This window comes from Mesoplodon mirus (assembly GCF_964341445.2).
Source record: "Mesoplodon mirus genome assembly, chromosome: 7".
Classification (NCBI taxonomy): domain Eukaryota; kingdom Metazoa; phylum Chordata; class Mammalia; order Artiodactyla; family Ziphiidae; genus Mesoplodon; species Mesoplodon mirus.
The window spans coordinates 116720803-116738194 of record NC_138983.1 but is presented as its reverse complement, the minus strand read 5'-3'; the positions used below and the strand labels follow the sequence as shown (position 1 = coordinate 116738194).

Below are 17392 nucleotides of genomic sequence, written 5' to 3'. Positions count from 1 at the left end.
AAAAAAATACAATTAATGGCTATGATTTATTAGGTAGAGATTCTTGCAACTCACAAAAATATAATTTTTTCCTAAGAGCACATGCATACATACAAAATTTTAAAAAGATAATTTTATAGGCTATTTCTCTGATTATAATCAATAAATAAATAATTAAAAATTTCACTATCTAGAAATTTAAGCTCCTAGATAATGCATGGATTAAAGGAAAACGAAAAACAAAAAGAAAAATTACTAACAATCAAGAAAGAAATAAAGGGACTTCCCTAGTGGCGCAGTGGTTAAGAATCCGCCTGCCAATGCAGGGGACACAGGTTCGAGCCCTGGTCCAGGAAGATCCCACATGCCACGGAGTAACTAAGCCCATGCACCACAACTACTGAGCCTGTGCTCTAAAGCACAAGAGCCATAACTACTGAGCCCGCGCGATACAACTACTGAAGCCTGCACACTCTGGGGCCTGTATGCTGCAACTACTGAGCCTGCATGCCTAGAGCTATGCTCCACAACAAGAGAAGCCACTGCAACAAGAGACGTCACGCCAATGAGAAGCCCACACACCACAACGAAGAGTAGCCCATGCTCGCCACAACTAGAGATAGCCCATGCACAGCAACAAAGACCCAACGCAGCCAAAAACTAAATTAAAAATTTAAAAAGAATAGAATCTGTAAGAAAGAAATAAAAAAGGAAAACCCTGAATACCACAGAAACTATGGTGACAATAAAAGCAATATTAAGAAAAAAATGTGTAGCTTGAAAGCTTTCATTGTAAAGAAAAATATTAAAAAGAATTTTAAAATTAAGAATTCAATATAAGAACTAAGAAATCAAAAGACAAAATAAATTGAAGACAGCAGGAAGAAAACACTGATAAGGAAGCAAATTATAAACATAATAATAAACAAAAATGGAATAAATATTATTCTTTCCAAATAACAAATTTTTACCTTTTTTCTTTTCTCTATTCACAACTATTTTGTATTTCATTAATTTTGTCTTTTGTCTTTCCTTCCTCCTACTTTCTTCAGGTTTACTTAGACCATGCACTTTTAGCTTTTTTTGTCTAATATATACATCAAAGGCTATGAACTCCTTAGCATTTAAGCACTGCACAGTTGGATCCAATACGTTTTGATGTATCATATCAAAGTAATTTTTATAGCTTGATTATGTGAAAAGACCTATAAAATGGATCAACTCCTTAATATGGATATTAAAGAAAATATGTAGGATTAGGGATAAAAAAAAAGAGATATGACCACATATAAAATAAGTATACTACTTATAATTCTATGGCAACAAATTTCTAAACCTAGAGGAAATTAAAATGAAGTGTGCAGATACTTTGTCTTATTCCCTATTTTATTTCTTTTACTGTTTTACATCAGTTTTAATGGGAATAAAAGAGAGTAAAAACAGTATTATTTATTAGTGGTTTACACACCTGCCAGGATGGCAAAAGTGATTGTAACCTGCATAAATAATATACTTGAGAACATTTCCACACTCCTTTGTGGTTAGAGCAATGCAGTTTATAAAACAAAAATGTGACTATTCCTGTTGAAGTAGGCATCAAAAATTCGTTTTGAGAAAGCAAATGAAAGGAGCATTCTCTAACTCCTGGATGCCAGGAAGCAGAGTTTTTCAGAATCAAAAACAAAGAGAGCCCTAATTAAGAGAAAGGCCCCACCCCTCAGGGGTCACAGAGTTGGTTCTTTTGCTTTAAACTAATTCATCATTTTCACGTATCAAAGGATTTTTCTCTACCCAAAATTAAAACTAGAAGAGACATCACAACACTTTTCAGAAATGCAAACACCCTGAGATAGATCAATACCAGGATCTACTCAAGGATTTGCTATTTAGGTATATTTAGTAGAATTCATATTTAAAGTCACTTCATAAAAATAACTGTCCCAATCTTCCAAGTTCCATTTTCTCCTATCATGATCACCAAAGCAATCTCTATTGTTAAGATTCTTCTTCATTACTTGAATGTAGAAACTGCTTAGTAAAATTCTCCTGCTTGTTTTCAAGTTGAACAGCTTTATTTCTTAAGCACTTTGAATTGTTTTATATTTTCTCCAATTGATCTATTTCTTTGGATAATCTAGCAATTTCCTCTCCTAGATGTCTTTGTGTAGTATCAACTTGTTGGCACAGGAGAGCAAAAGTGGTTGCCATTTCGTTGTACTTGATGGCTGTGGTTGGTGCTTGTGAAGCTAACAATCATTTGCAGTTTTTCAGTTTCATAATTCAGAAATTGCTGTTTAAAGGCTCTCTCCTTGGCACGGGTGGTCCAAGTCAGCCTTTCATAAAGATACAAAGCTCCATACATACTTAATGAAACAGATATGAGTTTCCAGCCTACAGTTTTCCAAATCACTCCTCCAACAAAAATGATGCCCATAGAAGTTCTAGACGTAAGAGAAGCTAATGCTGTTATTAAGGTAACCATGAGTTCTTCCTGTGACGCTGGATTGGTAGGAGCAGTGGGAGTAGAAGCTAAAGATCTGGGAAGCTGAAAGATAGGCTCTGATAATCCTATAAGAAGCCACTGAGCATTTGTAGGGCCCAAGAAACGATGGGCAAGGGAAGACCAGCCCAAGGAAAAATGAAATACAATATCCTCTTGAAAATCTGAACATAACTTGTGGCAATTTAGGTCATAGCTGAGATCAAATTTCTTGCAAGGAATCAGTGTATGTAGTTTATTCTGCATACCAGCTGGAAGTAATGGCTTCAAATTTCCAATAATTTCTTGCTGGGATTGAAGCATTGAAGCATTGAAGCATTGACTTCATTGGTGCACTGATCAGCCATATTTCTTCCCATTCCATCTTCTATGTGCTTATTTAACTCATTTTTATATACTTTCAATACACTTGGAGTAGGATGAAACTCAGAACAAAATTCATCAACAAAAACAGAGTCAACAAATTTCATCTGTCATTGCACATGAAACATTTGCAACCTCCTCTGAAACCTCCCTGATAATATTCTTAACATTCAGTGTTAAAAGGTTCATCTGGTTTCGGAGAAAGTCCAGTCTATCAATTTGGTCTTCCCTCTCTTCTACTGAATAAACCCCTTTCTCTGCTGCTGTCACGTTTATTGAATCCAATATGTTTTTCACAGTTTCTAGATCTGTTTAGCTCTGATAGTGTGCTGTTCAAACTTTGTTTTCACTGCTGACTGCGAGATACACTCCTCAAAGATTTGTTCAAAATTCTGAAACTCCTGTAATCTTGCCTGAAATCCTTCTGCAAGTGCCCCACCACCTTCTGGCATCCCCTGGGCTTTGTGCTTTCTGGCACTAAGAATTTGCTTTGCAGAAACAAAAAAGTTACGATTCCATGCTTCTAAAGGATTCACAACTTTGAGCTCCTCCACCAAGAAATGTAGGCATCTTTCCATGAGCTGTCTGCGTACATCTTCCATATATTCTGGCTCTGATGCAGAGGCATCCCAACGATTATTCAGAATAAAAATATTAGGCTTGGAAAGTCGTTCATTTACCTTGTGAAAAAACTGTTTTTCCGTGTTCATTAGAGTTGATTTGGAGTTTACAACCAAAATGAAGACATCAGCATCTAAGCAAAACTTATCAATCCAGCTATCCAGCTCTATAGTGACATCTGTACCTGGACTATCCACTAAAACCAGGTCATTTCTCAAGAGGGCACATTTTGCCTTTGGCCAGAACACATGTACAAGACAGCCAGTTTTCAAGTCTTTGTCCATATGAAGGGCATGGGCCAGCTGATTAACTGTCTTCACATTCTTTTTTTCATGTGACCCTTCTGTCATGAGACAGGCTTTATCTCCATCCGTCTCTTCAACACTCAGGAAGCAATTGGTTTTACATCCAATTCCACTAGGGAGGACTTTATCCCACAACATGGCAATGATAACAGAGCTCTTCCCACTGCTTGTCCTGCCAAAAAATGCCACTTTCATGTGTCTCCTCACCAATGATGGAAAGTTTATTTTTATACCTTTGTATTTCTATCAGATCATCCTCAGCAGCTACTAAGTTCTGGATTCTTGTACATTGCTTCAACAAAATGTGATCCTTCTGTAACAAACTCCAGTAACTGGTCAAAGATTGCTGTAATTGCCTTCTTAGCCAGCACAAAGTGCTTCACTGGAGAAGCAGTTTCTGCCATTATGCCTGTCCCGGCTCCGACTTGTCACCCAGCAACCGCAACTCAGCCACAGCCCTCAAGCTGCCTCATTCTCCCAAGAGAGGCTGGGAGACTGGGCTCTTATTCCCAATTTAAATGGAATGCTTCCAACATACTATTACTGGGATGTTGCTGCTAGATTACTTACAGATGATCTTTATCAGTTTAAAGAATAATATTTTCATTTTTCTGTTTTATTTTGGAAAGATTATCTTTTTCTTCATCTACTGAGATGATCGTTTTCTGATATGATTTTGTCTTGTTCTTTTTGTTTTCTGAGTTCAATTTTCATTTCATTATTTCCTCCACTTTTGCTGATTTCTCTCCTTAGCTTTTGAATTTTCAGTTCAAGTTTGTTTTATAACCCCACATGGTTGTGTGAGGATACTGAACTCAGTTCGTAGTGCTGTATTTGTGTTCTACTTCATAGTTGGTTTCTGTGGGACAATTTTTATAAGCTAAAATGTTTCAATTTGTACTTTTTTATAGTTTTGGATAGATAGTGTCTGCTTTTTTCTATTCATATTCATTTCATGGTCAGGATTCCCAGTTCAAGAGTACCTCCTTCAGTTTAGTTCAGTAAAGTTCAATTTCTTTAATGGTCAGTGTTGGTAATAGTGGAGGAAAGGGTATCTGTTTCATTTTTGCAGGATCCTTATATCTTCTAAATACTTACTTGTCTGAAAACATGTTCATCTCGCCTTAAACATGATTGAAAATTTGACTAGGTAGAGAATACTAAGTTCAAAATAATTTCCCTTTAAATATTTAAAGAAAACTGCGTCAGCCTCCTGCATCCAATTTGGCCAATGAAAAGAGTGCGGCCAGTCTGTTTTGCTTGAAAGGTAACTTTCCCTCCAACAATTAGATTATTTTCTTTACCCTTGGAATTCTGAAATGAAGGACATGTGTAGGCATGGTTTTTAGCACTTTCAATATGAAGATCTGGAGGGTTGGGTGGAGACATACAAGATTTCAGCCCCAGGAAATTTTCTTCTTATCCTTTGGGGCTATATCCTCTCCTCTACTTTCTGTCCTCTCCTTCTGGAACCCCTTTTAAGTATAAGTTAGCCCAATTCTAGAGCTGTCCTCAGTATGTCTTCATTTTTATTTAATTTTCCATACTTTGCTCTACATTCAGGGAGAACTCTTTGGTTTTATTTTTTGTATTACTAATTCAATCTTTTTTTATTTAGCTTTTTTATGTTTTAATTCAAAGGTCTTTATTTTGACTATTTCATTTTCGAAGTAGTCTCTTTCATTTTATTCCTCTCTAATGATATAACTAGAATGCTTTTTGAGCTATCTTCTAAACCTTGCATCATCTATTTCCTCTGAAGGTACAGTCTCTAGGATGGCCCCCAATGATCCCTGTCTCCTGGATGGTATTCATACCCATGTATAGTTCCCTCCTACAGTGTACAAAGCATTTGTCTGTGTGATCAACAGCATACAGAAGAAATGAAGGTCTATATATAAGATAGATAACTAATAAGAACCTGCTGTATAGTACAGGGAACTCCACTCAATACTCTAAAATGGTCTATATGGGAAAAGAATCTTAAAAAAAATGGATATATGTATATGTATAACTGATTCACTTTGCTGTACACCTGAAACTAACACAACATTGTAAATCAACTATACTCCAATTAAAAAAGAAAAGAAAAGAAAAGAAATAATGGTTTGTAACTTCCAAAATTATGTTATAAAACACCATGACTTCTGTGACTTCTGTCTTGGGAACACTCTCTCTTGCTCTGGGGAAAGCAAGCTGCCACACAGTAAACAGCTTTATGGAGGGTTCTATACAGTGAGGAACTGAGCAGCTAGTGAAGAACTGAGGCCGCCAACAATCACATGAGTAAGCTTTGAAGATCATTCACTCCTAGTTGAACATAGGCCTAGTTCTTTTGCCTAGAGCTTGATTGCAACTTCTTAAGAGATCCTGAGCTAGAAAGACCCAATTAAGCTGCAACCAGATTCCGGACCTTCAGAAACTGTGAGATAATAAATGTTTGTTGTTTTAAGCTGCTAATCTTCAGGGTAATTTGTTGTGTGGCAATAGATAACTAGAAATACAACAAAGAAGGTACAGGACTACTGTAATCATTCAGGCAAGAGAGTGGGGGGAAAAGACAGATGGGATGGAAAGAAATTCAAGAGGTACTTAAAAGTCTATGAAATCTAGTAATCAAGCGGATATGAAGGAGTGAAAAAACAGGAGGTTGATGGTAGCTTCCAGATTTTTGGTTTGAGACTATAAATAACAGATTTTCATCACTCTAAATTTGGAGTACTTATGGAACTTAAGTATGCAGGACACAATAGGTCACATGGGTATGGAAGTTTGGAGAATAATCTGGATTGCTTAAATAGATGAGAACTCAGGTAAAAGAATAAGAAAAAAACAGAATTCTGAAGGAAACCAACACTTAACGGGCATAAAAGGGATGGATCAGCTTAGATGACTGAGATGATGTAGATAAGAGATCGGAGAAAAAACAGGAGAAAGTGGTATCATAAAAACCAGCTTAGGAACAAGAAAAACATTAAAAAAATTATTTGAGTAAAGATGAATTTTCTTAAAAATAAAGTCTCACAAGTTGAAAATAATTTATTTTTAAATTTTAGCCTCAATTTCACAAACCAGAGTCAAACCAAACAACATGTATCTAAAGCAGCAGTTCTCAACCGAGGGAGGTACTGCCTCAGACATTTGGAAGTGAGAGCTTTTTTTCTTTCAATAATGAGGGGTAGGGAGAGGAGTACACAGAAAGTATCCACTACTAGAGTTTATGAGGGTAAAGGCCAGAGGTGATAAACATGCCACAGTATGCAGAACAATCTTGTAACCACCCAAAACACCAAGAGTACCCCTGCTGAAAAATAATGATACAGGTTATGAGAAAAGGGCAACAAATAGTAAATGTCATTTAATACCAAAACATTATTTTAGTACCTCAGATTTAGAAAGATATAACTAACCTAAAGGTTATTAATTAATATGGCTAAATAGGCTAAAATTTGGAAAGATTTTAATTAATGTAGGTCTTATAATTTTGGTGTGGCATGATAAGACATACAGGAATCCTTTAACTTAAAAGGATTACATATTGAGCAGCCTTGGGTAACTCCACGGAGATCAAGGATTTTTAGAAACAATGTGCTGAGGCCACTAACTGTAGCAAGTACTATTTCTGCTTAGAAGTATACTTTAAGCAGGAAACACCATCACACTATGCTCCTTTTTCCAGTCAGGAATGTACAGAGAATAAGCATTACTCTACATGATAAATCATATTATTAACACAAACTGGCAAAAAGAAAACAAAAAAACCCACCACATTCAACACGTTGTTCATAAAATACATTTAATCAAATAATTTAAGAAAAATATACGTATACATGAATGCGATGAAATTTTTAAAAGGTCTCAGCTGCTTTTTATTGAATTCTAATTTCTCAAAAGGCAGAATCATGGATATAAGTTAGTATTATGCAACAAGTTCTATGTTATTTAGGATTAGACTATTTTCTTCCGTGATAAAGAGAAAAAATGAGCACAGCAGCTTAATGTGTATAGATTATTCAGTCATACATCTTCAACTCATTGATACAGTATTTTACTAGTGCACACACACACACAGAAATTATACCAAGTCTGAAACTACTATCTTTATGAAGACATGGTTGCAAGGTTGGCCCTTGGCTGACATATAGGAACTTGGGTTTTGTGAGAGTTCTCACCATTTCCTGATAAGAATGGCTCACTGTGCCTAAATTGTTATGTAAAAATTCTGATTTATGTTCAACACTTGCTTTTTGTCTAGGATCTGGAATTTTGGTTCACGTCAGGCAGCAGCTGCCTTTGTGACCAGCTCTCTCAGTAAAAACCCTGGGCACTGAGTCTTTAAGAAGCTTCCCTGGGGCTTCCCTGGTGGCGCAGTGGTTGAGAGTCCGCCTGCCTATGCAGGGGACACGGGTTCGTGCCCCGGTCCAGGAAGATCCCACATGCCGCAGAATGGCTGGACCCGTGATCCATGGCCGCTGAGCCTGCGCATCCAGAGCCTGTGCTCCACAATGGGAGAGGCCACAACAGTGAGAGGCCCGCGTACCGCAAAAAAAAAAAAAAAAAAAAAAAAAAAGAAGCTTCCCTGGGGACTTCCCTGCTGATGCAGTGAATAAGACTCCATGCTCCCAATGCAGGGGCCCAGGTTCGATCCCTGGTCAGGGAACTAGATCCCACATGCATGCCGCAACTAAGAGTTGCATGCCAAAACTAAGGAGCCAGCGTGCCACAACTAAGGAGCGGGCCTGCCACAACTAAGGAGCCTGCAAGCCGCAACTAAGACCAGGTGTAACCAAATAAATAAATATTAACAACAACAAAAAAAGAAGCTTCCCTGGTAGATAGCATTTCACATGTGTTGTCCCAATTAGTTGTTGGAGGAATTAAGTGGATATGTTCCACTGGGAGAAGATGCTTAGAAACTTGTACCTGGTTTCCCCTGGACTTTGCCACATGCACCTTTGTTGCATTTTGCTTTGTATCTTTCACTGTAATAAATGATAGTCATGAATACAACTATATGCTGAGTCCTATGAGTCTTCCTAACAATCACTGAACCTGGGGGTGGTCTTAAGACCACTGACATGGTTGGTGTCAGAAGTGGGATTCATTAAACATGGTGAAAGCACTGTTTGAGAAAAGGAAGGACTAAGCGGTAGTATGATGAACCTCTGCTACTTGCATGGCTATGAAATCAACCGTGGTATGAATCAGCAGCTGAGTTGCTATCTGCTGTGAGAAAGGTAAAAGTTACCTATGAAATTTGAAAATGACAGATCTAACCCCAAGAGAGTTGGCTCATTAAATCTTCTAGCTGCTTTGGCCATGCTGACCCAAGTGAGGAGAGAAAAAGCCCAGTACGGATGATGACTTTGGTTTTTGTTCTTGCCTCCAAATAAGAGGAGAAAAGGCCCACAAGTTCTCAAACATAAGCTTTTCAATGGACCAAAAATGTTAAATGTTTGTGCTGGTCTCTCCTCCAAGCAGGAGGAATTAATAGTTATATTAGGTCACAGGGCTGGAGAAAATTTTAGATAACCAAGGGAGAGGAAACTATTCCAGCTGTTTCTTCAGCCTAACTACTGCTGCTTCAGCAACCTCTCCATGCCTTCTACATTCCGGTCAGGATCTCCCAGCAACTGTAATGTTAATATTGTAAATGCTAAATTTATTGCTAGGAGTTTGAATAAATCTGTAATAAGAAAAAAGAGGCAGGGAAAGTTTTAAAGATGGTTTTGTATTCTTTGGCTATTGCACCTGGATATATGATAAATAAAGATATAAAATATTATATGCTTGTACTTTCATAAATGCTAGAGGGATCACATCAATCAGGAAAAGTTGCAAAATAAAAAGTTAGTGACAGACTTCCCTGGTGGCACAGTGGTTAAGAATCAACCTGCCAATGCAGGGGACACGGGTTTCAGCCCTGATTCGGGAAGATGCCACATGCTGCAGAGCAACTAAGCCCATGTGCCACAACTACTGAGCCTGCGCTCTAGAGCCCGTGAGCCACAACTACTGAAGCCTGCACGCCTAGAGCCCAAGCTCCGCAACAAGAGAAGCCACTACAAGGAGAAGCCCGCACACCACAATGAAGAGTAGCCCCCACTCGCCTCAATGAAGACCCAATGCAGCCAAAAATAAAATGTAAATAAATAAATAAAATAAAATAAAAAGCTAGTGAGACACAATTTCCTTGCTTTTTACTGCTGGTGAAAGGATTAGAATTTGAACTGTTTGAGTATTGGAAACAGAATAAATAAATCTCCATAATGGATACTATTATTTCTACTTATTGCCATCTCAGAGAAAAGGGAGACAACATGAAAACATAAGAAATTTCCAAATAGATATACACTTCTGGAGTTTTAAAAAGCAGTTTTTAGTTGCTACTGAGCTCTTGTGAAATCAGATGTCTGACCCTGAAAGGCTGATGATTTTCCAGCATGATGTGCATACTACTGAGTGGATTAATCTGAACTCTAAGACTGACAAAAATAAAAGGGGATTAGAAAAGTCTTGCTTGTCACTTGGACTTAGAACACGACTGGTCTGCAACATCTTGGCTTTGCCACTGCTCGAGAAAAGCCAGTGGCTTTTTTGGAATCCTGAATTCACAAATCCTAATTGCTTGGATCTAACTCTAAGCTGAAACCTGATATTGTCTGACATTGGGCTATTTAAACCTCAACACAAGCTGTGCTGAACTAAAGCAGGCATATGCTCAGTGAACAGGACATTGACTTGTGGACTGTTGAAGATTTAAGACCTCCTCTGTGAAGCCATAAACTGAAAATGTCATGGATTCTGGCTGGAAGATCTAAATCACTTGCAGATGCCCACAGAAAAGGGCTCATTCTCTGATGGGGCCATCTGAAATCAAGCTGCTGATAGCCTCTGTATCAGATATACAGACCTAAAGTGCATTCCTAACTTGTGGTTATTGCTAAAAGCTGCAAGTTGGGAGAAAGCATACTCACTCCTTACAGACTGGATTCATGATCCCCTCTCAGGGATGTTTCACTGCTATGGACTTGTGTCCAGCTTTCTGGATTAGTTGCAGTTTTCAACAATGAATTAAAAACCTGGTATTATTTCCCTCACCTTCGCATCACCCTTCCTTGAACACACACCTTAGTAAAGCAACTTCATTATTAAACACAGCTATCTCCAGAAAGGAATTGATCTCTTCCAGGCTGCTCACTAGGTAAATAGTCAGGACAAAAGGGGTGGGGGTGTGGTGTAAACTTATTATGAAAATTTTTGAAAATTTGGGATTTCATCCAGGCCAATTCCTAAACATATGTCTTTCTAGTTAAGTTGTATAAAAATGTTTTTCTGTAAAAATGTTTTTGTTCCTCCTCCAGGTCTGAGTGACTGGGAAAAAAATGAAAAGCTTTCATTACTGAATGGGACACACTGATTTTATAAGGGAGAAAAAATAAAACTCAGCACCTGGTGAGGCACCAGGGAGAAGGACATGCATGATTTTTGTTTTTCATAAGTATTCTTGAAAGCTTTCCCAGCTCCTGGTGTTGGCTTTCCATGCTGTTGTGAGTGCTTTGAATTCAAACTGAATGGTGCACTTCAATCACACCTAGCAGTACTCTGAGAAGGCTGCGAGTAGCCCCAATTCCTATACCTTCCACAAAGAACACCTCTAAATGTCATCCACACCATGAAGCAAATGAAATGGTGTCGTGGATAAACAAACTGTTTGGAACTAATTGCCTTCAGGTAGTCTGTCTGAAAACAAGGCCTGAACTGAATTAAATGAACTAGACTGAGAACTCTAAAGTGAAAGGGAGGACACATTGAGGGCCCTGTTAACCCATACTATCTAATTTATGTCTTGCTTGGAGTACCCTAAAAAAGTGCAAACTCTTTGTTTCCAGGGTACCATGTGGGTCCTCTGAAATTATACTTCTTTTTGTATGTACCCTATCATGACACTGCTTCAACCGTGGAAAATTTTCAGGTCAAATTCAACTTTATGGCTATAGTTGTGCTTTGCCTGAATTGATGCCTCAGGCCATGTCAAAGGTCCATGCAGAAACTGAAAGAGAAAGCCACCTGCTTTTCTAAGATAAACCTCATGGTTGGCGGGATTTATTTTAACTGACTAAATTTAGGCCCTCTAAAAGGCATAACTGAGATCAATACTACAAGTTGGTCTTACCTTGCTGCACACGGGGGGGTGGGGATGGGGGCAGGGGTGGTGTCCTACTGGTAACAGTTTTGCTGTAAAGACATTCTGGCCAAAGGCTAAGAGTTAACATAACAGATCTGAGACTGTATTCCTTAGAAAAGCCTGTCTGGCTGGGATCTGAGAACTTGAATGTCTGACAGTTTCCTACACGGATAGAAAATTTTCCTGAAATTATGAGAATGGCTCACTGTGCCTAACCTGTTTGTACAAACAACATGGTTTATACTGAACACCTGCTCTTTCTGAGAGTCTAGAATTTTGGTACATGACAGGCAGAGGCTGCCTATGTGAGCAGCCCCCAGTAAAAACCCTGGGTACTGAGTCTCCAAAGAGCTTCTTGGTGACAGCATATCACATATGTTGTCAATCTTGTTGCTGGGGAAATTAAGTGCGTCCTGTGTGACTCGACTGGGAGAGTACTCTTGGAAGTTTGTGCCTGTTCCCCAGACTTGACCCCATATACCTTTCCCTTTGCTAATTTTGCTTTGTATCCTTTAGCTGTAATACATCACAGCTGTGAGTATGACTTTGTGTTCAGTCCTATGAGTCCTCCGAGCAAATCACCAAACCTAGGGGTGGTCTTGGGGACCCCCAACACAATCAGTAATAATTTCAAACAGGTAAACAGTCCAATCTGGAGCCAATATTCCATTTGAATATAGCCACCAAATTTTCCTTTATGTTATCAAAAAGGTAGAATGAATGGATTACTTACGAAAACAGATCAAACCACTGCTGTTTTGTAACAGATTCCTGGCGTAAAAGCTTCAAAACAATTGGACGCATGAAGTCCCATTTGTCTTCAAACTGAAGAGAACCTTTATTCTTAAAAAAAAAAAAAAAAAAGTAATTTAAGTGCAGTTAAATCAGAAGTGGCTGTTATTTTTATCTCTTAAGAGACAACTAAAGAAATTTAAAAGAACCAATTTTCCATAATGGAATCCCTATAACTTAATCTGGTATCAAAGAATCACAGGAAGACAACCATAAAAGAAAAAAAACAGTTATGTGAAAGTGTGTAGCAAAGAATTTGGCCTTGTCCAAAGAGCCGGTCTGGCCTTTGCCCTTGGCTTCTAGTAGGTAATATCCTTGGGCCCTAAGAATGTTATATCTGATAAGAGAGTCTTTGTTAGCCTGGGGCCTTGGGTCATACTGGATAACCTAACAATGTGATTCAGGGAGGGGACTGGCAAACTCATATAGTCTTAGGGAGCAGGCCAATCCGGAAAGCAACAGTATGACTTAGGGTAGGGGGTTTGGGTCAATCAACCTGGAGACTGAGATTACCCACATGAGCAATGCCTACATGATGAAGCCTTAATAAAAATTCTGGACACCAAAGGTTGTGTGAGCTTCCCTGGCTGGCAGTACTTATATGCCCTGTCATTTAATGAGGGAAGGAGAGAAATGTGACCTGACAACACCAGAGAGGACAAGGGAAGCTCTGTGTTTGATCCTCCTGGACACTGTTTCTTCCTTTAGCTGATCTTAATCTGTATCCTTTCCCTTAATAAACCATAACCATGAGCAAAGCAGTTTTCAGTAAGATCTATGAATATTTCTAACAAATTATTGAACCTCAGGGTTTTGGGAACCTCCCAAATTTGCAGCTGATGTCAGAAGTGAGGGTGGTCTTGTGTGTAGAGACTGTGCCTTAAACTCCTCACAAAAAGTATGTCAAAAATCCATATAAACTCTGAAAGTTGAGGAAGAAAAAAACCCAGAAAGATACTCATCTCATTTTATAATGCTAACAAAACCCTGATACCAAACTGGTGAGGAGAGAACAAGAAATGGTAACTGTAGACCAATCTAATTAGAACATATAGGTGCAAAAGTCTTTAAAAATATTAGTAAATTAAACAATTAAATAATACCTCATAATCATGCAAGTTTATTCCAGTGATTTGAAAGTGGTTCGATATTAAGGGGAAAAAATCAATTCATTACTAATAAGAAAAGGGGGGCACCCCACATGTGTTACTCATGAGTATTGTTCCTTTTCAAGTTAGGTATGGCCATGTGACTTGCTTTAATCAATAAATTTCAACAAAAATCATTAATTTTCTAATACAGCAGCACCAAACACCCCTATGAATCTCATTATTGTTTTCACCATACAATTGTTGAGAATGTTGTTCACTCGTATGAGATAAGATCCATGTACTGAATGTAATGTTCGAACTCCCTGAAATTATATCCCGGAAGCAGTTTCTAAACATATGGTCTAACAAGAACCTACATCAGGATCACCTAGGATGGTGCTTACACATACATTTATAAAACCTACCACAGACGGGCTGGATCAGAATCTCTTGAGATGAGTTCAGAATTTATATGTTTAGCAAATTCACAATAAACTACATAAAAATGTTACAGGGTCTATGACCCCAAAAAGGTTAAGAACCACTAACATTAAACTCCTGTGAAAGCAAATGATACTTCTTACATCTACAAACACAGCTGATCCTAAAAGTTACTGTACTTTCTTGCCCCAGGTACCTAACTTTTATCACAAAGTATTCTTATTATAGGGACCCATGGGAGATACTCAAAATTTAGTACTGGGATTAACTGTGCTTCTCCCCTGAAAAACTAGTTTGTTTTTACCTTATGAACTTAAGTGAATCATGTGGGTAACTTTGCTTTCCTTAGTGTTGGCTAATGAGAAATTCAGTCAGATTTGAGATCCTATGGTATATACTTCGTGTACTAATCTTATGGCTGGCTACACTTTTTGTGTTAATATCTTCCTACAACCATCATTTCTTCATTTACTCTTCCCTCTGAGAAAAGGGTGTGCAAATAAACAAATATGGAAGAACCACAGAAAGGACATGCAAATCTTTTCTTGACTATGACATGGAGAAACATAATACCTTCTTAATAAGAGAATATTTTATAATGTCAACTAGGTCTACTTCCATAAGCGATTCTGGCAACTTACAAAATGAAACCTAGTGTAAATCCTGCAATTAAAAATCAAAAAGGGGGGGCTTCCCCGGTGGTGCAGTGGTTGAGAGTCCGCCTGCGGATGCAGGGGACACGGGTTCGTACCCCGGTCCGGGAAGATCCCACATGCCGTGGAGTGGCTAGGCCCGTGAGCCATGGCTGCTGAGCCCACGTGTCCGGAGCCTGTGCTCCGCAACGGGAGAGGCCACAACAGTGAGAGGCCCGCGTACCGCAAAAAAAAAAAAAAAAAAAAAAAAAATCAAAAAGGGGGCTTCCCTGGAGGTGCAGTGGTTAAGAATCTGTCTGCCAATGCAAGGGACAAGGGTTCAAGCCCTGGTCTGGGAAGATCCCACATGTCGCGGAGCAACTAAGCCCGTGTGCCACAACTACTGAGCCTGCGTTCTACAGCCTGTGAGCCACAACTACTGAAGCAAGCCCACGTGCCTAGACCCCGTCCTCCGCAGCAAGAGAGGTCACCACAATGAGAAGCCTGCATGCCACAACGAAGAGTAGCCCCCACTCGCTGCAACTAGAGAAAGCCCTCGCGCAGCAACAAAGAAAGACCCAGCACAGCCAAAAATAAATAAATAAATTTATTTTTAAAAAAATAAATAAAAAATCAAAATCAAAAAGGTACATAATACTAAATAAGTATGAGATAAATACTGGTTAGGCTCTGAAATCTATCAGCTATGGTAAAATGACAGGAAACACTGTCTCTTAGTTGATGAAACATACAAGATTAACTACAGAAATATTTTCCTCTAATACTCAGTTAAAGGAGAAATTAAATAATTGAATTTTCCTATTAAGCTTTTATAATAGATTCCAAAAATGATGTTCAAGCAGTTCTTTGACCTATTCTCTGTTAAACTGAAAAGCATATAATTAAATCAAAACTAAGCAGCATGACACCAAACCTACTATCTACAAAAGATATTAATAGGCGAAGACACCCTCAAATTACGAACCCTGATTTATGAATTTTTCCAATGGCTAACTAAAGGCTGCCTCATCTTTACTGATGTGCTACAAGTCTCTCCTGCTTAAGTCTTTCATTACCACTCAGAATAGCTAGTAAGTCTAGGATTATCTCACCCACCGGCTCTCTTTCACCAATAGGATTTCAACATTTGCCATATCCTTGTCCCTCTATCCTTCACTTTTTACAGCACAACTAATTCCCTCAGAGGCACTCTTCTCAAACACACAGATGGACCATGGGGAAGCTGATGGGAGATTGACCATGGGGGATAACTGGGAGAAGAATATTCCACGCAGAGGAAGCAGCCATTGTAAAGACCCTACGGTAGAAGCATGCCTGATGTATTCAAGGTAGAGCAAAATAAGGACAGAGGAGAGTGGATGAGGTCAGGGAAGCAATATAGGGCTGGATCTTGTAGGGCCTTGAAGGCCATTGTAAAAAGTTTGGCTTCTATTATAAGTGAGATAGGGAACCATTAAAAGATTCTGAGCAAGAAGTGACATGATCTGACTTATATTTTTAAAGCTTCCTGATTGCTATGCTGAGAATACAATAAAGGGGCAAGTGTTAAACCTGAGTGTAGGAGGCAAGGTTAGAAATAATAGTGACATGGACCAGGGTGGTAGCAGTGTAGGTAGTGAGTAGTAATTAGATTTTATATGTTTTAAAGGTAGTGCTAACAAGATTTCCTGACAGCAGGCATCTGGGATGAGAGAAAGGAATAAAGCCTGACTCTCAGGTTTTTGTCTGGTAAAGTTAATTTGTATATTGGAACAGCAAAACGGAGGCCACCCCATTGGCCCAGCCCACATCAAAAATCTAAACTTAAATCAGCCTGCACATATGGGAAACACCTCACTGTCAAGGAAACATAACACCAATCACAACCCTCAGTTTCAGCTAGCTAACCTTACCTAAAAAATAGGACCTGCTTACCTTATAAGGAAATCCCTGACCTCCTAGCCAATCATGCCTTATTTCTGTATTGCCTCTTCTAACATTCTATAAAACTCGCTCGGACTTCCCTGGTGGTGCAGTGGTTAAGAATCCGCCTGCCAATGCAGGGGACACGGGTTTAAGCCCTGGTCCAGGAAGATCCCACATGCCACGGAGCAACTAAGCCCGTGTGCCACAACTACTGAGCCCACGTGCCTAGAGCCCACAGGCCACAACTACTGAATCCCATGAGCCTAGAGCCCGTGCTCCGCAACAAAAGAAGCCACCGCAATGAGAAGCCCGCGCACCGCAATGAAGAGTAGCCCCTGCTCGCCGCAACTAGAGAAAGCCGGCACGCAGCAACGACGACCCAATACAGCCAGAAGTAAATAAATAAATAAACTTATTTAAAAAAAAAAAAAAAAACACCTCACTCGTCCCCAAAATCCTTCAGGAAGAGTGCTCCACTGCTTGTTAGGCACTGTACTATTCCAATCCATGGATTATTTTCCCTTGAATAAAGGGAAACTCGTTACTAAATTGTT

General features: G+C 38.9%; 1 protein-coding gene and 1 pseudogene across 2 annotated transcripts in view; both read right to left on the bottom strand.

Moving 5' to 3' along the window:
- CUL5 (cullin 5) overlaps positions 1–17392 on the bottom strand; it is a 99987-nt gene that overhangs the window by 67781 nt on the left and 14814 nt on the right. Inside the window, exon 2 of the mRNA XM_082626594.1 lies at positions 12690–12799. Coding sequence (XP_082482720.1) covers positions 12690–12799 — 110 coding nt within the window. The remainder of the gene's footprint in view (positions 1–12689; positions 12800–17392) is intronic.
- Positions 1709–4261, bottom strand: LOC309808484 (mitofusin-1-like; annotated as a pseudogene). Its single transcript has one exon. The product of its transcript is annotated as a mitofusin-1-like (transcript).